Source organism: Sceloporus undulatus, chromosome 6, assembly GCF_019175285.1.
Source record: "Sceloporus undulatus isolate JIND9_A2432 ecotype Alabama chromosome 6, SceUnd_v1.1, whole genome shotgun sequence".
Taxonomy (NCBI): Eukaryota; Metazoa; Chordata; class Lepidosauria; order Squamata; family Phrynosomatidae; genus Sceloporus; species Sceloporus undulatus.
The window spans coordinates 47,269,429-47,294,441 of record NC_056527.1 but is presented as its reverse complement, the minus strand read 5'-3'; the positions used below and the strand labels follow the sequence as shown (position 1 = coordinate 47,294,441).

At 37.0% G+C, this 25,013-nt stretch overlaps 1 protein-coding gene across 3 annotated transcripts in view; it reads left to right on the top strand.

Moving 5' to 3' along the window:
- Nucleotides 1-25,013, top strand: part of ZNF385D (zinc finger protein 385D) — a 443,232-nt gene that overhangs the window by 295,895 nt on the left and 122,324 nt on the right. For all 3 annotated transcript variants that reach the window (XM_042477445.1, XM_042477444.1, XM_042477447.1), the window contains one exon: nt 23,382-23,483. In XM_042477445.1, the coding sequence (XP_042333379.1) occupies nt 23,382-23,483 (102 nt within the window). The remainder of the gene's footprint in view (nt 1-23,381; nt 23,484-25,013) is intronic.

Below are 25,013 nucleotides of genomic sequence, written 5' to 3'. Positions count from 1 at the left end.
TGGTTAGCAGAGCATTTCTAGGTGCTATGGGTATAATTGTATAGTATATGCGTACCCCCAAGTCATATGTAGAAAGTAATGTTAACAGCTCCGTCGTTTAAGCTGAGAACAGCACACTGCTGTGACAGCCTCAGAGAAGTTTTAAGTTCATGGGTTCAGTAAGAGTTTAAAGGAATGAAGCTTTTATTGATTCTACTTCAGAATAGGTCTATTAAAATCCACATACAACAACAACACCAGAATTTTATTTCCTAGCTTTCCTAACTTATTATGGGCAAATATGCATTTGATACTGAAGTGGCAGTGAAGCAGGAAGGAGAGACATTTCCCAAGTGTATGTGGAAGCTACTTTAACAGTTACCTGCAAAATCTGATATTTCTTTGCATGAAAAAATGTTATTAACTATAGCAGTTTCTATATTTATCTTAGCATTCCACAGATCAACAAAATTCCACAACAACATTTCATCTTCAGAAAGAGAAACTGTTAATTCTTAAGCAGCAACTAAATATATTTAATTCACATTTGGATCCTTACTGGTCAGAAATAACAGAATAGTCTTTTCCAGTAAATCTATTTGTTAAACTGAGACAAAATGAGAGAGTGAGAGAAAGAAAAAGAGAGAGAGAAAAGAAATAAAAATGACAAGGTATTTTAACAGACCAAAATTGGTTACTGGGAGTCATGTTGGACATAAAAGAGAGTTTTCAACAGCATGTTTCATGTTTCCACAAAAGGTACTTTCATCCTTGAGTTTCTAGAACTGGACTAGGGGAAAAAACCTTATTGGTGACAATCTGAAAGTTGTGGTAAAATAAAATTGGTTTAGAAGACCTGCATGATCTGATTTTCATTGCAAAATGGGGGAGGTGCTGGTGAGTGTGCTGTTAAGAGTTGACTCTGCACTGCAGAAATATTGCAGTTTGACACTGCTTTGATTGCCATGGCTCAATTCTATGGAATTCTGGAATTTGTAGTTTTGTTAGATATTTAGCCTTCTCTATAAGAGATCTCTGGTGTCACAACAAACCTCAAATCCCGAGATTCCATAGGATGGAGCCATGACATCTAAAGCATTGTTAAATGGCATTATTTCAGCGGTGGAGATTCGGCCATAGTGATGCTTCCCTTGTTGTAGGATAGTGCAGGTGAATAAACCAGTTGGAAGGAAAAGCAGCAAGAAATATAACCAGCTCTAAAATTCTGGTTTAAGCAAGTTTCTTCATTTTCTGGATTAACCGAGAGCAGAAAATACTGTGACATTAACCCCCCCCCCCTCCATTAAGGTACAGCATCCTTCAAAGTAGAATGGGGATGACATCTGCTTTTAGGAAGTAATGGCTATGACAAAATGCAACACGATGAATTCAATTTACTGTAAATCAGCACTTCCTTTTTTATAGGTATATATACAGTAATATAAAATAATTGCCAGTGATTTTTAACACTGCTTGGAAAGGAGGGAGAAAAATGCCTCAATGAAGTGAGGATTTTTTTGCCATGACTATAATTTTTCCAATCTGCTTGCTTGCTTTTTCTTCCTGAATATTCTTTATTAGTGAAAGGGATAATATCTTACTTTCTCTGTCCGTCAAAAATAACTAAAATACTGCTTCTTAAAGGAGTTGCAATGTATTTCACAGAGTCTGAGCCATCACTCAAGCCATGTGTAGTGCTCCTTCACCTTTTAGTTATCCCAAACACAAAGCAATACAGATAACTGAAAGTTAGAGTTACACTGCAAAAGTAGTATCATTACCTTTCATTACATTACAATCATAACGTGATATTGTTACATTTTAGTTATTGGGAGATAAATTAATTATAAGTAATTCGCTGTAGCTAACTTGTTACTTCTAAGCTCTGAAATATACATGACTTAGCTGCTGAGAAGTTATGGTGGGTTGAAGGAGAGAACACGTAAACTAGATGTTCAGACTACTAGTAACTGTTCAATTCACCTGCTCTAGTCTGTTGCTGTAAAGTGGCCAATGTAACTGAAATCATTATGGTTTTTACTTTTCCCTGATGTTGGATGGTGGCACACAAACTGAATCCCTGATGATACTGAAAAGACTCAGTTGCTTTAGGTGACAAGCTGGGTAAACAGTACTAGAAGTGTCATGGAAACATCAAGGCAAAAAATGTAGTAGGAAAGCACAGCAGGAGTAGACGAATTTCTCTCATGAGCAGTTCAGTTCCTTATATTTGCTGGTACTAAATCCAATAATTCAATTTACAACCTCCCTTTTAATTGTCAGTATCTAGGAAGACAACATAGGACAAACTCCCAATGTGTGTAAACCCTTTTAATTCACTTTTTAAAAGATGGATTTTAAAAAGTTACAGCTTGTTGAACTACTCAACAATTAATAAAATGGGATGTCCTTTTGCATATAATGGGATAATATGTACTTAAGAATTTTTTATGGGCTCTGGTCAAAGGAGTTGCTATTAAGAGGGTTAATGTATGTAGCATACTGATTTATACCAAGGTGGATATTTGGCACATCTGCCTCAGTATTACCTGTGTATATGAATTGCCAGTGTCTTTGCAGAATTTGAGTAGGGAGTCTTTTACAAACTTATATAGAGATATCAGCTATCTTATTCATGCAAAAGACACCTTTCCCTGATATAGTGATACCTTTGCTTTCTGATGGATCAGTGTACTCACACTTCCTTTTATGAATAATATTATTAAAATATTATGTATAAAATTACCTTCATATTATGTGTGTATAAGAGGTATACAAAAATAAATGAAGTCATGTTTAGACTTGGGTTCCATCTCCAAGATATCTTATTATGTATATGCAAATATCCCAACATCTGAAAAAAAACAAAAGCCAAAACACTTCTGGTTCCAAGCATTTCAGGTAAGGGATACTCAACTTGTATCTAAATGGCAGTGCCCAGTAGTATAGCCCTGACAACAAGACAACATACTTGACTACCACTCATCAGCTCATTAGAAGTATGTCAGATTTGTCCTAAAGGTTTTCAAAAACTTGTCAGGAAATGCAAAAAGTAGTTGGAGGACCCTGTGGTCACAGACGTCCCCCTGAGAAACAATTATGGGCATAATTTGATGTAACAAATGTTTCTCAAATGATAGGATTTATGCATAATGTTTGTCTGGTTATCTCTTTCCGCCTTCTATATGTGCTAGAAGGCATAGCACAATGGGAAGTGAGATTAACTGGCTCTCTGTACATTGTAGCATCTTGTAAAATAATAGCACTATCCTTTTCTCTAGACTGAATGTCCCTTGGGCACTCATTTTGCATGCAAAACATTCTCACAGAGTTAATTAAACGAAGTGCTCTTCAAATTTGTCATGTCTTGATGAGTAAAAACGCTTAAAAATAAATTTTAATAAAGCGCTTAAATAATGTTTTAATCAGCTGAAGTTTACAGCTTTTGTTTTAATGGTGCCCGGCTAGAAAAGATCAATGGTGATTTTATTCTCTGATACCTTTACTGGATGACATTATAAGCATCACTCTTAAAATCTGTAGTTTAAATACGGATAGCACTTATTAACCTGTTCTTAAAATGTAGCAATTAGTCAAAGTAATCACTTAAAGGAATGACTTAATTAATATTAGAGAGAATGGGTGAAAGAGGGAAAATTAGGAGGAAGAGTACAATGTAGCTATTGATGGGGAACATAGTCAGGCTCTATTAAAAAGGAGCAAATCCTATTTGGGTTTTACAATTTAGTATGTATAAATAATTGTTTCTGACTGTAAACACCCAGAGGTGGCACAAAATAGCTTAGAAAAGTAATAGTTTCCCGTCTGAATTCATTTATTTAAACCAGCTTAGAAAACCAATAGTTTCCAGTCTGAATTCATTCATTTAAAGCTATAAATGGCTTGGGACCTCCATACTACAGGTATTGAGCATGTAATCCACTGTCTCCCATCAGTGGGAGGAATACTTTATGGCAGGGCATGGGAGAGAGCTTTCTCAGTTCTGGTGCCCTAGTTGTGGAGGCATCATTGACGTCAACACTGGAGTCATTCTCTTGACAAGTAAAAACATGTGGGGGGTTTTAAACACATTTATTGGGGACCTGATCTGGTTTCCAGGTATCCCTTATTATAAGAGATGTCTTACTTATGTTGTTCATAATGGTGATGTAGCCATGTGGCCGCACAGCCATTGGGAACAATGGATTTGAGTATCGGTAGATTTTGGTATCCGCTGGGGGGGGTCTGGAACTGATTCCCCTCATGGATACTGAGGACCAACTGTATACATTATTATAAAAACTGCAAAGCTTTTCCTTTTATATAGTCTATACTGTACATGATTTTTTTTTAAAAAAAAATCTTGTATTGTGAGGAGTGGGCCTTTCATAAAGACAAAATATACTTTATGAATGTGGACAATATGTTATTTTTTCAGATGGTTAAATTAACTGAAATCGATGCTTTCATTATGTATTTAGGTAAAAAACCCTCAATTTTAAAAAATAAAATGTTTATTGAAAAAATATATATCCATAGATAAAAACACAATACACAATACAACATATTTATATATTATATATTATATATTAACAATAGTACAATAACAATTACGCAGCCTCTTATCTATCTTTATATCACATTGTTTATTCTCCTGTATTAAAACACTACATATCCATTTCCAAATTCTTGAAGTTCTATCTTTGTAGATTTTAAAACAGGCCTATTTATTCTTGTAATTATGTTATAGTTATCTACATCCAAACCCCAAGTTTGTTAAGCACTACTTACTGATTGTTCACTCTTCTTCTCATGAATTTTGACTGTCTGTTATTCCTATTTTGTAAACCTGATTTATGTTATCCAAATATGCCTGGTTTCAAATGCTCTCTAATGTTTTTTGAAATGTTTTTATTAAAAAGAAAAAAACAATTATAAAATAGCCGTTGGTGTCTCATACCATTGCATAAGCATGTTTTTATTTTTTCCTTGGACTTAAAATATATCTCATCAGCAAATTAGAACAAACAGTATCATAACAGTCCAATGACCATAACAAAAATATCTCATAACATACCGTATATATCTTGGCAGACAAGCACATATACTCCTCACTCTCAACTTCTTTCTCATATGATTGAATGTGTTAAATGTTACTGCAAATCAGAATTTGGATACATTAATTATTAGTTATGCTCAGAATATTTTTATTTCCTTATAATCATATATATTTTACATACATCTTGATTTTATATATCTTATTCTTTTACTACTTCTACCTATTGCTTTTCTAAACGGGTTATATACAGTTGGCCCTTCTTATACATGGATTTTTTATACACGGATTCAAGCATCCACAGTTTGAAAATGTTCAAAAAAGTATAATTTTCAAATACCAAACCTTGATTTTCCATTCTTTATAAGGGACACCATTTTGCTAATGTCATTATATTTAATAGGACTTGAGCATCCACAGAGCAAACCCCGGCGTATAACAAGGGTCCAGTGTATATTTTCACAAGCTTCACTGGAGTTAGGTGCCACATGTACAGCATTATGTAATAGTTCTCTTTAAAGTTTTGACATAGAGTAAATTTACATGTCTTGTTCCATAATCATTCCCAGTGTTCATATTTCTAAGTTAAGTTGGACAAATTGACTCCATTTCATCACTGACACTTTTATGCTTTCATATTCCAGTTCTCATTTTAATGTAATTCTGTAAAATTTCTTACCACCTTTTTCTAGTTGTATCCTATTCACGTGATTTCTGTTTTCTTCCATACCCTCTAATTTCAAATCCAGCTTACATTTTTCAGATGCTTGTTTATGAAGAAACCATTGTATGCCTTCCTTTTCAAATTCTACCCTTGATTTTATCTTCAATGTTTTCTAAGAATCTTCTTTCAACAGACGTTCATATTTTATCCAGCAGTCTCCTGTACCCTTTCATCTTCCAAATAATGCCTCAGGTGGAGATAAAGTGGAATTTTATTGTACAACATCTTTTAAAAATATTTTTGCCAAATTTTCAGTAGACCTCTTCAATGCTAGTGGTTATTTAAGTCCTTATTCTCTCTCACCTTACCACCTGAATTTTAAGTTGTGGCCTTCTAATTAATATTCTTTCACTTTCTAAGTTGATCCGTTCTATTAACCAAGTCAAACCACAGGCATGACAGTGAAGCTTTAGGACTGGTAATCCAAATCCCCCTCTCTAATGGTTTTAAGTTTTAATTTTAACTTGTGTGATAAATGGGAGTCCCTCCATTGATCAGGGCCTTTTTCCCTGTAGGAGGGGGGGGTACTATAAGGTATAAGGAGTGATGACATCACTGGTGGTATGCAGGCAACCAGCCAAATTAGGTGGCAGTTAGAAAAGAATCTTCTAGATGGCTGCTGGAGAGAGACCATTCAGGCAGTTGAGAGTAAGAAGCTGAAAAGAAGCAAGGTCGTGGCTTTTAGCCTTTTCCTCCTAATCAGGCAGTCAAGTCTGGGGTATGTTTGGCTGACATGATTATCATTTTGTAACTGATCCTTTAAGTTTGTGCTTGGAGGACCAGTTGTGCTCCATGTTTTGCTCTTTCATGTTCTTTACTTTATACAGTGGGCCCTTGGTATCTGCTGGGATTTGGTTCCAGGATCCCCCGTTGATAACAAAATCCGTGGATGCTCAAGTCCCATTATATACAGTGGCACAGTAAAATGGTGCCTCTTATATAAAATGGTAAAATCCAGGTTTGCTTATTGGAATTTATATATTTGGGGGAATATTTTCAAACCATTCCTATTTCAATCCGTGGATAAAAAAATCTGTGGATATGGAGGGCCAACTGTAATAAACCTTTTCTTTAAGTACTGCCTCTTTACACTCCTTTTGACAGCCTTAGTTTGGCTAGTGCCTCACTGGTTGTCAGTTACCAGTAGAAGGCCCAGCTGTGTCCCAATGCATTGCTGGGGTGTGACAGGTTAATCATTGGGTATTGGCAGCATATTTGGGGGGGGGGGGTTAAGGTGGTCTCAAGAGGCCCCATCCAGCTCAGCAGGAGTGAAGTGGGACCATAGAGAACCTTCCCATGTTTGCATTGGGTTCCTCTGCTTCTGTCTTACTCCTTGGGAGGGAATTTAAGACTGGGTAGGAAGCAGAGAAAACCATCACAATTTATCAGTAGTTTAATATATATTTAGTCTATTTTAATTGTCTTTTTACTATTTAAAATTGACGTTATTATATGCTGTCTTGAAATCATCCGATACAGGGTGAGATAGAAATATTTTAAATATATGAGTAATTTTAATGTATGTATAAATGAGCTTTGAATGCTCCCAAATGCATTACTAATATTTAGAGTTGACAAGGTAAAACAGGAGAAAGATCCTGTACCTTCAGCCATTGTTGCTTGTCACACAACCAGGTAACACCTACCAAATTTCCCTCTTCTACATCCTCACTAAAGGTATTGGAGCCATCTCCAGTTTATACTCTGGTAATCCTAGCAATGAGTATTTGTCAAATACTCGAACAAATGACAAATAACAAGAGATTGCTTTTAAAAAGTAACTTTCCAAACTCTGCTCAGAGCATAGTTTTGTCCTTTTAATTTCACACTTCACCAAATTCTCTGATGGAATTTTCCTCTTAAAATACAACCAAAATGTGTGCAAAAATGTGTAATTTACTATTAAAAAAAGAAATAAATAATAATAAAACAATAAAAGGAATATTTCACAGTAAAAAGGGGCATAAAAGACAATCCTATAAATTTTTGTACAATAAAAAAGGCAGATTAATTGGAATTGGAGTGGAACAGACTCATGTAAATAGGAAGCAGACTAAACTGCTTCTCCCCAGTGCAAAACACCAAGGCTTTAGCCAGTAGCTCTTTATTCTGTACTGGGACCCAAAATAGGTTTCCCCCATGTTTCAGGAGTGTCTTGTCTGGATGCCTAGTGGGCAGTTTTCTAGAGAGGAAGGATTAATTAGAAATGATACGGTACTGATCTCTGGAATGAGGTTTGTGAGTAATATTGTTGCACACAGTGACAACTTCCTAAATCGCAAGGCTTTACAGTGGATCCTTGTTATATGCTGGGGTTTGGTTCCAAGATCCCCCGTGTATAACAAAATCCGTGTATGCTCAAGTCCCATTAAGTATAATGACATAGCAAAATGGTGTCCCTAATAAAAAATGGAGCATCAAGGTAAATTTATACTTTTTTGGAACATTTTCAAACCGTGTATGCTTAAATCTGTGTATAACAAATCCGCGTATAAGAAGGGCCGACTGTATTTATTACTTTTATTGCAATATATCTCGTCCAAGATCACATGATCTCAGGGTGGGACACAAACAGAATCCGTCGAAATCATTTAAAACAAAGATTTAAAACTATGAAAAGAATTGTCAATGCATATTAAACACATAACAGGCTGAAACTGGTTTAGAAGGTAAAAGGTAAAGGTTTACCCTTGACTTGAATATCTAGTCGTACATCTTCATTACTAAGTCGAAGAGCCAGAGTTGTCGAAAGGTGACTCCATGGTTGTCCGAAGATGACTCCACTTTAGAAATGAATCAATTAGTTCCCCAAACCTTTTACAAAGAGCTATTTGGCATTGGATTGAAGCTGTGGCAACCAAGGGATCATACCTGAAAAGATTTTCTCAGTGCACTGCTGCCACCAGTGGAAGACAAAGTGGGGTCCCTCCAGATGGGAAGCCTCAATTCCTGGCCAGGTGTGTATAGGGAGAGGTTCCTTCAACGTTCCAGTCCATATTCAATTTGGAGCAGAATCATAATATGGATCATTTTTATTTCAAGTTCCTTTTTTTAGATAAAGCACAGTGGTCTACCATTTAATGTTTATTTTTATGCAAATTGTTGTGAGTGCTCTATGAGTAGAAAAGTGTCTCCCCCCATCCCCTCTCTCTCTTAAATAATTAATAGGAAAAAATAGCAGTGAATATACATCTAATGCCAGAGCTCACCTGGGACACAGAGTCTTTGAATTAAATTCATTTTAATGAACGAAAGGGCGATCCAAGGCAAGAATACAGCAAGGTGGGAAGAGATGTCCTTCCACTCCAGTTTGAAGGAAGCTGTGTCACTTCCTACAGTTCAAACATACAATTTCCTTCAACTCTTTGTCACATTTTCAGACTGATGAAGTGGCAAGAAATGCAAAAGGTTCCTGTCACTTCTCAGTTTGCTATTAAAGGTGATTCATTACTTTAATGTGATCATGCCAGCTGGTCACAATAATGTGAACTAAGCATGTTGGGGGATGAAGAATTAATTTCACATGATCTTTTCCTTTCTTCCCTCATTCTATTTTCATGTATTTGTACAAGTATATAAACACAGTGAGATATTGTCTGTCTGTCTGTCTATCTATCTATCTATCTATCTATCTATCTATCTATCTATCTATCTATCTATCTATCATTACCCATGAATAATATCTGTCTGTCCATCCATCCTTCTCCCTGCCTGACATTGTTGTCATCATCATCAATATTCTAAAAAGAGAGCCAGACAGAGAAATACAGATATACACATGGAATACACATTAGTCTGCATCTCAAGATTACATCAAGGATTTCCCTGCACACTATTTTGAGCCATGATTGTTTGAGCTGCCAGGTGATACATAGTTAGGAAGACATACATCTTGAGTCCCTTCTTGGTGTGAATTAAATTAAACATTTATATATTGTCCACCCTGCAGTTGGCATACCATGTCATCCTTCTGTTATTTTCTACTAAAAACAGTTGTCCCAGTAGTTCATGTTTCACATGTCTGCAGCTGAAGATAGGGATGAAAGGAGATAAAGAGAGAGACTTTTGAGAGTTAGGTTAAAACATCCAAGTACAAAATAAATTCTATGGTAAAATACGTATTTGTCTTACCATTTGTCTCTTAAAATACATAGAATTATGGCCTATATTTTTCTGATTGTCACTTCATGTTTTTACACATTGCATAAAAATAACCTGTACAGTTGATGTGGTCAGTGAAGTGGTTCATAACTGGAAATATATATATATAGTTCTATAATTCATTAAAGTTAGATTGTATTCTAATAGTGTATTATTCAAATATTCAAGTATGTTTAAGTTAAGTATACTTAATGCATTCAATACTTGAGTTCAGTGTCCATGTACATTTTAGAGGGTATATGTTATATGCAGTTGTAACATACCTTTCAGTCATGTGCAACGGATCTTGTAGCACCTTTGAGACTAACTGATTTCTCTCCTGAAATCAGTTTTCAATCATAGTTAGGCTGGGTTCATTCAAATGAGACAGTGGATCTCCCATTCGTGGTTGCACTACTCAAAGCACAGCAAAATGGAAGAAAAGATGATCCACAGCAGGCAAAATCCTGACAATAAATTATATTTTTCATGTGTTTCACCTAAATTATATTAGATTCTCAATGAATCCCTAGCAATGTCCCAATGCATTGCTGTGTAAGGGATTCAAATTAATGCGTGGCAGCAGCTAAGAGAGATGGCCTGAAGCAGGAGGGGACCTGCCAGACCTTAATAACTACCGATGTACTATCAAAAGAGGGTGTATCAATTGTCCCCTCCCTCTCTTTTCTCCATAACAGCAAAGACAGTTTGCTCAGTAGTCTTGTCAGCAGGGACTAAAGGGTTGCTTCTGAGGGTATAGAACTGATCTGTTTTTAATTATTACCAATATGTGTAAATAATACATTTACATGGAAGACAGTGGTTATTGGGATAGTAAGAAGATGCTAATGCTATTAGAAATTAAAACTAGATCCAAAAATAGGGACAACAGGTTTGTTGTAAAGCTCTTTTCAATTTATTAATTGTTAAATAATATTGTAAATACCATGGACCCTTCTTATACTCTGGGGTTTGGTTCCAAGATCCCCCATGTATAACAAAATCTGTGCATGCTCAAGTCCCATTAATTATAATGACATAGCAAAATGGTGTCCCTTATTAAAAATGGAAAATCAAGGTTTGATATTTGAAATTTATACTTTTTTGAACATTTTCAAACTGTGGATGTTTGATTCCGTGTATAAAAAATCTATGTATAAGAAGGGCCGACTGTATGTTTAATTTTACTGTAAGTGTGGATGTGAATTAACCGTTTTTTGCCTCAGAAGATTTGTCAGCAGGGTCTTAGGAGTTGCTTGCTCCTTGAATTTTATATTTATGTTAAAACATATACTGTATTGTTAAATACAGCGACTGGATTGCTGAAGACTTTACAATTTTAATAAGCAAGACATCTATATTAGCAAAAGGTATCTCCCTTTATGAAGGCTACCTTTCCTTCAGGACCACTTCTAGAAGTTTGTCTTTGCTCTCCTTCATCAGATTCACCTGCCTCCTAATCATCCAAGGCTTTTATAACTTTCCTTGAAAGTGTCTGGAAGTTTCTCTCAAGCTGGCCATCAAAATGGTCACTTTAACTCCCATGATCTCTGATGCTCCACTTTGACTATGCCCCAATAAAGATAAAACTTTAAACCCAACACCTCATTAACCCTTTGTTTACCCAAAGGAGGATGCATCCAGACTGATTAAAAAGATTCTCAGATTTTTTTCCTGTTCTTTCTGATTTTATTTTCAAATGTGATATACATTTTCTTTATCCCAGAATATTTTCTACTAACTCCCAGTACGATCAGAGACTTTTAATGCAAGCTCTCCAGGTCAGTTTATTTTAACTCAGTATTAAATTAGAAAGAGGAAGAAACCCTGGGACTTTTCAAGCAGTCTGGATGTGCCCTTAAATAACAGTGTGGGTTACAAAGTCATTAAGTTTGAAGTAGATTTTTTTTGGTAGTTTAGCTTTTATTATAATTTGTTTTTTGAATTTTGAAAAAGTGAAGTCTATTTTATAATAATAAAATAAATAATAAAAAATTATTTATATCTTGCCTCTCCCTATGGATCAATTTATGTTTTGCATATATTTGTGTCAGTTTAGAATAGTGGGGACAGTACAGTGGGCCTTTTGTATCTGCTGGGGTTTGGTTCCTGGACCCTCAGTGGATATCAAAATCTGTGGGTGCTCAAAATCAAGACTGGGGTCTTTTCCTTTTTTTGGAATTTGTAGTTTTTGGAATATTTTCTAGCCATGGGTAATTGAACCCATGGAGAATTGAGGACCAGCTGTTAATATATTAGTCTCTATAATTATCATTTCAAGTGGATGCAACAGCCCGGAGTGCTTGGTATCAACTTTGGTTGATACGCCAACTGCATCCCTACCTGAACCTGGAAGTAGTGGTACTTGCACTGGCAGTCTCTTGTCTTGATTTCGGTAATGCGCTCTACATGGGGCTACCCTTGTACCAAGTTCAGAAGCTTCATTTGGTTCAAAATGCAGCTGCCAGATTGGTTACTGGTTCATCCAGGTTTGATCATATAACACCTGTTCTAAAATCTCTTCACTGGCTCCCAATCAGCTTCCAGGTGCAATACAAGGTGTTGGTTATCACTTTTAAGCCCTACATGGCTTAGTCCCGAGTTACTTGCGGGAATGCCTCTCCCTACACAATCTGCCCCGCACTCTCAGAATAACTGGGAAGAACGTGTTGGAATATGTTCCAACCAAACTTACATCGACTTCTCAGATAACTTTTACAGCGGTTGCTCTGAAACTATGGAACGATCTCCCGGAAGAGATCCGTATTATTACCTCCTTGGCCGCACTCAAGAGGGCACTTAAGATGAATCTCTTATGACGAGCTTATTCACCTGACCTGTTGTAATAGCACCATTACACTATCGGACAAATTATTGCATTACCACTTGATGGATTTAGTATTATAATAACTGCACCATTTTATTGATGTATTTTAAAAATGTATTTTATATTGATGTATATACTTTAACTGGTTGTAATCCCGCCTTGATCCACCTGGGAGAGGCAAGAAAATACAAATATTATTATTATTGTTGTTGTTGTTGTTGTTATTATTATTATTATTATTATTATTATTATTATTATTATTATTATAGCATGTACTATGTGCAAAGGAAGCAAGCAGTGTAGTGTCTGAACTGGAAAAGGTTATACTGCTCCTGCCAGAAGCTACAGTATAATGAAGGGATGAGCAAGTCAGTCACTACTTATATCAAACCATGTCCATTGCAGAGAACATAGGAAACTTCTCCCTTCCCATTCGACCACTACCTTGTGGTCTCCAAGTTTGCACATAATACACATCTTCTGAATGCTTATTTAGAATGTAATGTCAGCAGAAATTGAAGGCACTGCTTAGCTGGGTGTTCTCTGCATTTTTGGAGCAGCTGTGTATCTTTGGTGATGGAAAGAAAGAGCATCAACTCCAGAACTCTTTACAACTAAAAAAACAAAGCAAAATAAATAAATCTGAGACCTGTATATATTTTTGTATGCTTAAAGACATAATTATTTATTATGTGTCTTGTTATAAATGAATTAGGATGGCAACACATGTTTCAAATCTTAATCTGCTCACACCTTTACTTATAAATATTCCACATGCAACAGAGATATTTATTTCTCTGCTAACATCACACATGAGACTATTTATCAACTTTCTGCTTCAACAATACCACATGTGGTGTTCTGTGTGTATGCCCCATTTATATTTTCCACTAGACGCAGTATTAAGGTTACTGCTATGGCTTCTAAGTTTATTTTGAAGCAGGGGAGGGAAGTAATCATTGCAATGACATTTATAGAAAAGCAATTTGGCTACACCTGTGGCATTTACATAAGGTCGTTCTATCTTCTAGCCACCAAATACAAACATGAAGCGTATTCAGAAGATTTATTTATGAAGAATAATTCAGTTGTGTGTTTTGAGCGAAGATACTCGTCATGATGTAGTTGAAGCATTATTCCACATAATTGAAATCATACCTTTGATACTTTATGGCTTGCAGAGTGAACTCAGGTAGTGTGCTACATTCAGGTGAACTGCATTCACTGAGAATAAATAGCTAAACTAATTTATTTTTGAAAGTCCCATTGGGTTTTGCAGAACTCACACAGAAAGATCCACTACCCAGTAATGGCTTTAATAGCTGCAGAATTTTTTTGTTGCTGTGGTGGTATACCAAAGTTTGCAAATCACTACATAGAGAAAAATGCAGTTTATTAAAACTGCCCTTATTGTTTCAATAAGAACTGAATACAAGAGAGACAGAGTAGGACAATACCCACTTAACCCTGAAGTTCATTCGGTATCTTGGGCCTCCTCTCTCTGTAACCTCTCTTTTCTCCTACAGCTAACCTACTTTACAGAGGTCATGTATGCTTCCCCTATCTCCTTAGAGAATCCTTTTTAAACAAATAGAAAAGTAAATAACCTGAAGACACCACAGAGTGTCTTAAAGTGAAACCTAGACATAGTGAGTCCTGGTTAGTACCTAGAAGGGAGACCACCAAGGAATACTAGGTGGCAAACCACCTCTGTATAAACTGGCCAAGACAACCATGTGATTTTTGTTGTTTTTGGCTGCCTTTGTGTTGACTTTGACCCATGGTGACCCCATAAATGAGAGACCTCCAGGTTATGTTGCTTCAGCAGCCCTGGAGTCCTGCTGTGGCTATGGCTTCCATGATGGAGTCTATTTATCTAGAGCATATTCATCCTCTCTTCCTATTGCTCTGTACCTTAATAAGCATTATTATATCAGTGTGTATAGAGCCATTGTACTATCTATTCTCCTTCATGGGTCTGAAACATGGGTCAGCTATCGCCAACATCTACGACTCCTCGAATGCTTTCATCAGCGCTGTTTATGCACAATTCTAAATATACACTGGACTGACTATGAGTCAAATGTTGCTGTCCTTGAGCAAGCAGGGATCACTAGCATCAAGGCCATGCTATTAAGGACGCAGCTGTGCTGGGCAGGACACGTTTCTAGGATGAAGGATCATTGCCTCCCAAAGATAGTATTCTGCGGCAAACTCGCCACGGGTCAGCGTAAGAGGGGGCACTCCAAAGAAGAGATACAAGGAACCCCTGAAACAACATCTCAGGCTCGGCCAAATTGATCACCAACAATGGTCCGCCCTGGCCCCGCATCGGGAGGCATGGAGACGCACTATCTACAATGCTGCAGCCTTTTTTGAAAGCTCACGCTGAACGAGTCTCGAAGAGAAACAACAACGCAGAAAGATCCACAACCCGGAAACATCACCCAAGGAGACTGTCTGCTGTGCTTTCTGCAACCGGACTTGTTTATCTCAGATTGGCCTTTTTAGTCATCAACACGCTTATAGAAAGCGTGGGATGAGTCCTTCCTGAATCTTCGTTCACGAAGAAAAGCCAGAGAGATATCTTTTCTAATGAGTTCCATCTTTTCATAATATGCCTAAAGTATAAAAGCCTCAGTTTAGTCAGCTTCTAGGGAGAGCTCAGGCTTGATTTGCCCTAGTTTGTCTTTTTAGCAGTCCACACTATCCATAGATCTCTTCTTCAGCACCACATTTCAAATGAGTTTATTTTCTTCCTATCAGCTTGCTTCACTGTCTACTGACCATACATAGAGATGGGAAATATGATGGTTTGTACCATCCTCATTTTAGTATGCAGTGATAATAGTTTTAAATTTCAGAATCTGATCTAGTTCCTTCATAGCTGCCCTTCCAACTCCTAATCCTTTTCTCATGTCATGACTGCAGTCTCCACTCTGATTAATAACTGAGCCAAAGTATGAAAAAACCTGAACTATTTCAGTGCCTTCCTCATCTCGTTTAAAGTCATTTAACTCCTCTGTGGTCAACATCGGGGACTGCCTGAGAGCTGGTGGAGGACTACTTCTGCCGCTGCCCCCCCCCCCCCATGTCACCTGGGAAGAAGCTCCCCAGAACTGCGGAGGACTGTCTTGCCACTGTGGTGGCTTTTTACCGGGGGGAGGGGTCAGTGAGAGAGGGGTGTTTTTATGTATTCTTAATTGTTTTATTGATATTTGCTGTGAACCGCCCTGATCTATGGAAGGGCGGTATAAAAATAATAAATTTATTTATTTATTTATTTATTATTTTTGTTCTTTTAATGTTCAACTGTATACATATCCTTACACTTTTTTCTTGACTTTCTTCAATGATCATTCTAAGTCTTTGGTATTTTCTAATAGAGGTATGGTGTCATCTGTGTATCTTAGATTATTGATACTCCTTCCTCCAATCTTCACATCTCCTTCTTCTGAATCTAATTCTGCTTTACGTATAATGTTTTAATCATACACAGATAGGGTGAAAAAATGCAGTCTTTCCTGACCCCTTTGCCAATTGGAAGTCACTCTGTGGGATGGTTATCATAAATCATAGACAACTTGAAGGCATGTAACAACATTCCACTGTTATCTGTAGAGAAACCAAGACTCAAAAGAACTCTGCTTGTATTGCTACAATTCTGGAATGAGTAGAATAAACCCAAAGAACACTGCCAAATGTAATCACAGCAGTATTACCCAATGAACTACAGCAAGGGAACAGACTGTTATTGCAAATACAAGTTAGCAAAAGCAGCTTCATTTATATACCTCTTCATACTGTCTAAGCAGTCTCTAAGCAGTTTACAACTGTGAGATAATTGCCCCCAACAATTTGGGTACTCATTTTAGCGATCTTGGAAGGATGCAAGCCTGAGTTGAGCCTGATCTCTTGGCTGCTACTGAACTCGCAACCTTATGGTTTGTGAGTGAATGGCTGCAGTACAGGCATTTAACCACTGCGCCACCAGGGCTTCTGACATGTTGACATCTAAGATAAGCTTCCAAAGAATGAAAGGAAAGGAACATTATTATAAAGTACAAGCCATAAAAAGACAATCCTTACAGAGAAAGAAATGTTTAATTAAGATCAGTTAACATTCTAAATTAGTCTGATTTAAATATAACAATTTTGATCTAATTCATAATAGATGATAACACTATGAATGAGCTCTGTGCCAATTTTTCTTGGCTTTTGCATTTTCCCGACTATAATAAAAATACTATTGTTCCTTACACCAGACATACAAACTGGGAAAATGGTTTACCAGTAGGTATTGCTGACAAACCAGGACATTCAACCCAAGAATCCCACACTTCCACTAATTTAGACAACAAAAGGGCAGAGTCTCAATCAGAGGTCCCTCCAAACCACCCCCCCACAAGACCATCACATACAGAAAACAACTATATAGCAAATAGCAATACATATTATATTTATAACAAATATGAAAATAGAGAAATGGACAATAAACATATTTATAGCAAATATGAACAGTAGAGAATTGAAAATTATATCATGCTATCATATCATAATACATAAAATGAACAATAACATACACTATAGCCAAAAGTCAATATATATATAATAAAACAATAAATAGAATATATAACAATTTACAAATGTACATTACAAAGACCAAGACCTATACAAATAAACAAACTGCAGCTGGAGAATCAAATAGTTGCTGTAAGAGTGATGAATACCCCAATAATTACAAAGAACATATTTAAAAGACCAGCAGACTATTACTAATGATTGGCAGGCTGTAAATCATATGAAATCAAAACCCAGCGAACAATTACTAATGATTGGCAGGTTGTAAATTGTATGCAACAAGACAGTTGTTCCCAGGACTACTATAGCCATTTCAAATCTTCAGAGGAGATTTCCACTTTTCAGAATTTCATGTGCCCATGTCATGCATAGGTACATTTTAAATAAACCATGCTCTGTTGTATGCTGCATACAGATGAGGAATGCAGTTACAGCAGAGTACCTAGGCACTGTATTCAGAAACATTTGTTTTCGGGACCAAAGGGTCTTCTGCTATACTTAGAGTAAGAGTATATGTCTGTCAAAAGCACTTAGATTCCATCTTTAATTTCAAGCTCCTGAGATGAGGCAACACGATTATATGTTATGTTTCTTTCTGCCTTTCTGTGCCAGTTTGTATCAAAAATTGATGCCCATTGCAAGAATGACTCTCTGCTTTACCTTATGGTGGGCACCAAAAATGCTGTTCCTCTCAAACAAGAAATAAGTTTTAATTAATCTGATCTCAAATAGTAATTAAAATTGGGATACTATGCTGGCAAAACTCCCAGTTGCATCAGTAGATCTATTTTAATATTTCACAGAAGGAAGTAGCCAATATTTCCTTAAGTATGTGATTCACTACTAGTTTTAGAGTAAAACAACACCCTGGCATAGCTCTGCTTCCTCACAACCACAGTGACTACTGGTTGCCTCACAAGATGCATTAAAAAGCTCCTGGTTGAATCCTGGACTGCAGGGCTGGCAACCTTCATGACTGTCACATAAGTGTGCCAGCAGATCTTTCTGCTCTACTGTCTTTCAACAAGGTCATAACCTTTAGCTAGGTATGTACCAATGCAGACCCAGAAGAAAGAGCTCCTGATATCTTACAAAATTGACCAAACTAATTCCTTAAAGTAGAAGGAGTACTTAGGCCTGAAACACATGGGCATAAAGAAGTAGCTTCCAGACACATTGGAGGTGCACTATTTCTTTGACGCATGTCTCCAACATGCTCAGGATCCATGCTGAGACTGCACTCCCGTTCTTTAGACCAGAGCAAAAAAGAGCCAGGATAATCCAGCTTTTGGTGGCATGGGTTGGGGCCAGCAGTGGCAGCCCTCTTTCAGAGCAGGCCATGTGGTTGCCACAATCCCGGCCCACTTGCAGCTGCAGCTGCAGTGACCTTAAGCCTCTTCTTCCTGCATGTCTGTTCTGCGCCCTAGTATCAGAGACTGGATTGGATATTCCTTTTAAAAAAATAGAAAAGATTTATAAAAACCAATGGACCAATTAATTCCCCATTAATTTAAATAAATTTACTCAATTTATAAATCTAGAAACAGTCTACTGACTCCTGGAAGTTCTGAACATTCAGATCAACAGTCTGAATCTCCTCCTTTGTCAGCTTATGGGTAAGACTTAGCCAATTGTCAGCCATGAGTCAATACATGAAAAGTTTAGTTGGTCCCTTTGGCCCTTCACAGCTTGAGTGAACAGTAAAATCTCTCAACACAACATATTAAAGTGACAGGTGTAGATTGTGGAGCTTTTCTGGTTAATAAATATGCTTCGTTGCACTGTTTTCAGGATTAATTGTAAGGGAGGGAGAAACTGATGTACTATAAACAGTGTTTATTCATTCTAATATAATTCACACCAGGACGATTGGCAGAGCCATTGAAGGAGGGTGAGGCTCCATGATGAGACCAGTATTTTCAAATGGAAGCATGGTCCTACAGACCAAGCTGAGGCACATGATGTATATACGGATGATACACCTCCCCATCCTACCTCTTTTCGCCGACACAGCTCACCCTCCCACCCTAAATGCAGTATGAACTTTGTTGGTTGCTTCAGGGTCAGGTAGTAATTTTCTCCCCTTTTCCTGTGGTTTTTTTATTTATTTATTTATTTATTTATTTTTTTGCCTACCCCATACTGTATAAAGGGACTGGAAATTGGCTAAGGGTGGCTGATAAATAGGTTTCACTAGCCCATATGGGGTTAAATAATTGTTTGGTACGCACCATTGGCACCCCTTTGTGATGAAAAGTTAGGCTATTGATCAGCTTGTACACATCAAGGGACATGAAGTTGTGAGCGAACCTGCCTTTGAGGTAGACATGGGGGTTTTGCTCAACCTTACAAATTTGAGGGAATTTGGGGGAGAGTGCCTTGTTTACCTTCCCAGGACTGGCTGAGGATGCAATCCAAATCATCGTAAGTACATTTCTATACAGTACTGCTTATCAGTGAACTTACAGTCCCTAAGTGGTTTACAATGTGTAAGCCAATTGTCCAACCATCCTTTTTGGTATTACAGCAAAGTTAAATCCAGTATGATACATTTGGAAGAAACTTTTTTCCTTCTTCATTTTGTTTTATTTGTTTGTTTATTTATTTATTTATTGGAAGACTGTTGCTTTGAATAATAAATATATTTATTTATTTATGGCCTAATCTCCAGAGGCAAAAAATATGAAATATTTCTATTTGTTGCTAAACTTATCTCAAAACTGCACAAATGGAACTCTGGCTTTTGTAAAAGTTTTATTTTTCACTTTGAAAAGAATAACATTTTCAAATAAAATGAGATAACTTGAAAATATATATATTTGAAATGAAATAAAAAGAATTCTCAGACAGCTGTTGTTATACACTGCCGGCACAAAGGCCAAATGAATTGGGGTAGTTTGAATATATTGACTGACAGGGGTGGGAGGAGGAACAAAGGCAAATCACTAAAAGAAATAAATGTAATATTCCCAATAAACAGTACAGAGTAAATGTTCAAAGTGTGTAAGTACTTTGCAATTATATGCACTGATGAAAACCAGTGGGATTTTAGGGTATTAAATACTGACAACTCCCTTTGAAAAATTCTACTTAAGCTGTTGCTAATATTGCCATTTTAAAAGTGTCTCAGCAATGCAGGAAGCTGTCAATCAATTAAATGAATGTTACACTTGCCAAGCCCTCTAAATATTGCAGCTGTCAATGGTTTTTGGTGAAATAATCAATGTTCTGAACAAGCGTTAAATTTGTAAAGGTACAAAATTGCACTTAAGAGTAGATGAAAGCAGATCAAACAAATTTTCAGATTTTGATAGTTTAAAATGGCTTTCTAAAACTGTGTCTCTAGTATTGGGAGACCAATGAAACGAAATGAAATAGAGTATTGGAAATGATTGTGAAAATGTCTCCAGAGTTTCAGTGGTTCATTTACCTTGACTGAGACCTTGACTTTCTTTGTCTCTCTGAAATCTAATATCACTATCACCTTCGGGGTTTGCTGTCTTCCAGACGTTGGATATATGTTAGTGTGTGTGTATGCGCCTTCCAGTCACTTGTCGATTTATTGATGATCCCATGAATTCTATGGGGTTATCTTAGGGCTAAAACAGACAGCCATAAAGGGGCGGTTCTATTCCACTTCTTTGAGTGCAGGATTGGGGCTGCGGCAACCGTACACCATGGAACCAATCTGGCATTTTTTCTGGCCCCAAAAGAAGTGGGAAAATGCTGTTCCTTTTGGGGGCAGAAAAAAGGAGCCCTCTCCACTGTGGCGGCAGATTTTTGGTGTTTCTGCAGTACAGTGCGCTCTTCTTTTACATGGGGGGTCCATTCCAGATCCCCCTGTGTAAAAGAAATAGCGCATATGCTTGAGCCCCATTACAAGTAATGAGGCTTGTGCTTGCGGCGGTGCAGCAGCACGTGCACCACAGGCATGCACCCCATTGTTCCTTCCAGCACATGGCACTGCTTCTTCTGGCACTGCTTTCAGTGTATGCTGAAAGCAGCCTATAATGCACCCGTGTATGACGCGGGCGCACTGTATGTCATGTGTAAATGCCCCGCTGCAGAAACGCCATTATGCCCCCTGCGGTGTGGTCATCAGGATGGCATGATGCCAGCTTGGGGGTGGTGTTGAGGTGTGCACTGTGCGTATGCCACACTCCCATGCCACCATGAAGCCAGCATTCTTTGCTGGTCTATTTTGACCCTAAGGCAACGAATACTCAGAGGTGGATTTTGACAATTCCATCCTCTGAAACATGGCCTATAGCACCTGATACTTCATTGGCAGTCCCAATCTACCTTACTTTTTTTTTTGAAATCTATGGTAACAAGAAAAAGAGAAAGCCACACTGGCTCTCATCTACTGAACTGTAACTCTAAAAAGCATTCTAGGAATTGCAGCTTTAGTTTTTCAAGGTGGTTTCCCAGATCACTGTCAGCTTTGGTCTGCATAGACTGGGTTTGGGTTGAAATAAAAACCATCTTAAAGAAAATCTAAAGGAGAAGAAGTCAGGTTGAGGGCAAGAGTGGGCTTCAAGCCCTGTTGGTTTTTGAGGAACCCTTTCTAGTATCTTCCCAAAAGGGGCAGGTTTGATGTTAATGTAATCATAATGTATAATGTAATACATCAATTGGGGAAGTGATCAGTAGGCAGGATAACAGGTAATGCAATGAGTTTCTTTCTCCTAATTGACTCACTCTCTGATTTGTACATGGCTTTTTGAGAAGTGCTATTGTTAAAATATTGTTCCACCTTGGACTGCATTCAACAAAGGCAGTTAAGAAATATTTTAAATACACAAGTGAATAAATAAATATAGTTTAACACCAAGGACTTCTCTAGTAGATATGACATTGAACACAGATTGTTTGAAGCTGACCCTGATAATCTCAGTTGAAAATACAGGGAAGCAGAAATAACCTAGCACAGAATGTGATACTTTATTATGTGCACAATTAACCTTAATATACTATCTTTATTTAACTGCATTTAAACATTCAGTGGGCTAAATTGTTTTAACTGTTAACACATAAATTGGTGTTATGTATTGAGATATGTTACATTTACATATAGTTTCACCTCTTTAATTTTAAAGGCTGCTAAAAATACCAGCTGTGTTTGGTTTCAGGTGCAATGCTGGAGTATTGTAAATTATCTGTACACCTTGTGGGGAAAAAGACATAATATGATATTAGAGTAGATTTCAAATACTATGCCAGACCTCAGGAAGGTTATTATGCCAGATTTCAGGTAGGTTACTGTTCTTGAAGTACAACTCCTCAAACTCCTCAGAATTCCCCAGATATCCCATATCCATGATAGTTGTGAGATTCCAGAAGTTGCAGTCCAGAATGTAACTCTTCTAAGCCCTGAAGTAATATCATACTACAGGAATATCATACATGAGCCACTGTTGGGGGGGGGGGATAATAATAATAATAATAATAATAATAATAATAATAATAATAATAATAATAATACAAAAGCTATATAGGTCCAAAATCTTGTGGTTGTAATTGAGGAGAATAGTGCATGTTTCCTCCATGTAAGCTATTTACTCCTCTTTTGCAAGATTAGTTGAGGAGAATGTGAGGGTAGCCACTCATTTTATTGATGAATACCTCTCATTTTAATTACTATTTTACAACAACAACAATAACAACAATAATAATACCGAAAGGGAGTTAAATGGGAATGTTTCTGCCTTTCACCCCAAAGAGAATTTAAAGCAAAACTTTGTCAAACTTCATCCTTCAGAGCAATAATTCCTATCATGGAAGGGAATGTTTTGGAGATTTATAAGCAAAGGCTATTGTTAATTCCATGATATAATCCAGCAATGAAGAAGGGATTGTCAGAATGTCATATAAGAGAGATATTATATAAGAAGCAATATGGTTTTGTTTGTTTGAATGTTTGAATGTACCACATTTCATCCTTTTTAACATTCAGGTAATTGTTGGACATTAATTGGACTAAGCAGACATTCTCATGATACAGACCTTTGTATTCACTCTCTTATACTGTTTCAGGAATTTGTGTTCCAACTTTTCTTCCCTTTTCTGTATAGTTTCAGAACAAGAACATGCACATCTCTTGGCCACAGTTCTGCAACTCAGTTATATCCAAAAAAATGCCAGGGCTGGCTCTGGGTAGAGAAGATTCAAAAGAGGTAGGGACTAACTTTGCAAGTCTACTGTTTGGAGAAGTAAGTCTGCTGACTCTGAACAATGTGGTTCCATTCTTAGCTATTATTAATAGATCCATTTTCCACAAACTTGTCTAATCTTTTTAAAGCCTTTTGTAGTAGTGCCCATCACATTATCCTGAATATCCTGTGGTGATGAATTCTGCAAATTAATTACTGTATCTTCTCCATGAAAAAATTGAATACAGGATCAATAAACATACTTAATTGTCAATTGATAGAGGAAGTATTAAGGAGCTAGGAAGCTAGACAGAGGTTTTAATAGTCTTTAGCTATACAATACAAAACTTCACAGACTGGGGACAATTACTAAGGAATGTTAAAGAAAAAAATGTAAAGGCAGGGTTACTGTTGAATAGTGGCATCGTTGAGGGTTGTGGACCATAGCAGATGATGCTATAAGGTACAATGACACCACTGCTCCTCAAACATCTGTCTTTTGGCAGAAATGAACTGTGGAATTTACCTGTGTCCCTTTAAAATACTGAAGAGATGTTATATAGGTGAGGCTTAGTGGGAGGAGAAAGGAGAGTCCCCAGATTTTTTAAAAGGAATTCTTGAAAAACATCACATTTTACTAAATTTTCACTTCATTGAGATGAAATTATGTTTATGTAAATGCATTTAGGCTGTGCTTATGATATTGTAATTTAAAGATATAAATTTAATTTTGCTAGTTGTTTGTGTCACAACTATTTCAATTACATTCAGTAAAAGAGCACTAAACTCAGAATCGTCCAAGCTATTATATTTCAACAAATGGGTGCTTAATCAAGTCAAGCCTGAACTCTTGGAAGAATTCCTGAATGATGAAACTGAGGCTGTAATACTTTAGCCACATCATGAGAAGGCATGACTCATTTGAAAATACAGTAAGGTTAGGAAAGGTAGAAGGCCGCAGAAAGAGAGGAAGATCATAAGTCAGATGGCTAGACTCTATTTGGGAGGTCATGGACTTGCATTTTCAGGACCTAAGTAGAGCAGCGGAGGACAGGTGGTCTTGGAGATGTCTCATCCACAGTGTTGCCATGAGTCATGTTTGACCTGAGGGGAGTTAACAACAACAGCAACATACCATATAATGCTCCTATTACTAACAGGATGTCTTGTTTTGTTCAAATTACCATTACAGTAATTAGAAAAAGATGGACTGGAAGGATTTGGCATAATCAGCTTGAGCTGAAAGTGCTACAGCAAGTTGCTCTTTTGAGTAGACTATCGTCTGCTGAGAGATTTACTGCTAATATGTTTTATAACTTGCTTTAGAATGATTTATTAATGCAGGATTCTTTGGGTGTGGGAAGAAATAACAGCTGCCTTGTTTTATGTGCTGAAGTAACCTGTGTCAAAATAGCATAACTACAAGGTCAAGGAAGGACAGAAAAGAAAAGATCCGTAATGAATATTCAGGGTTGATCTGATGTCCATCCTATCATAAAATAGTTAATGCTCAGAAGACAGAGTGAATGGAAACAAGGCTATTATTTTTTACTT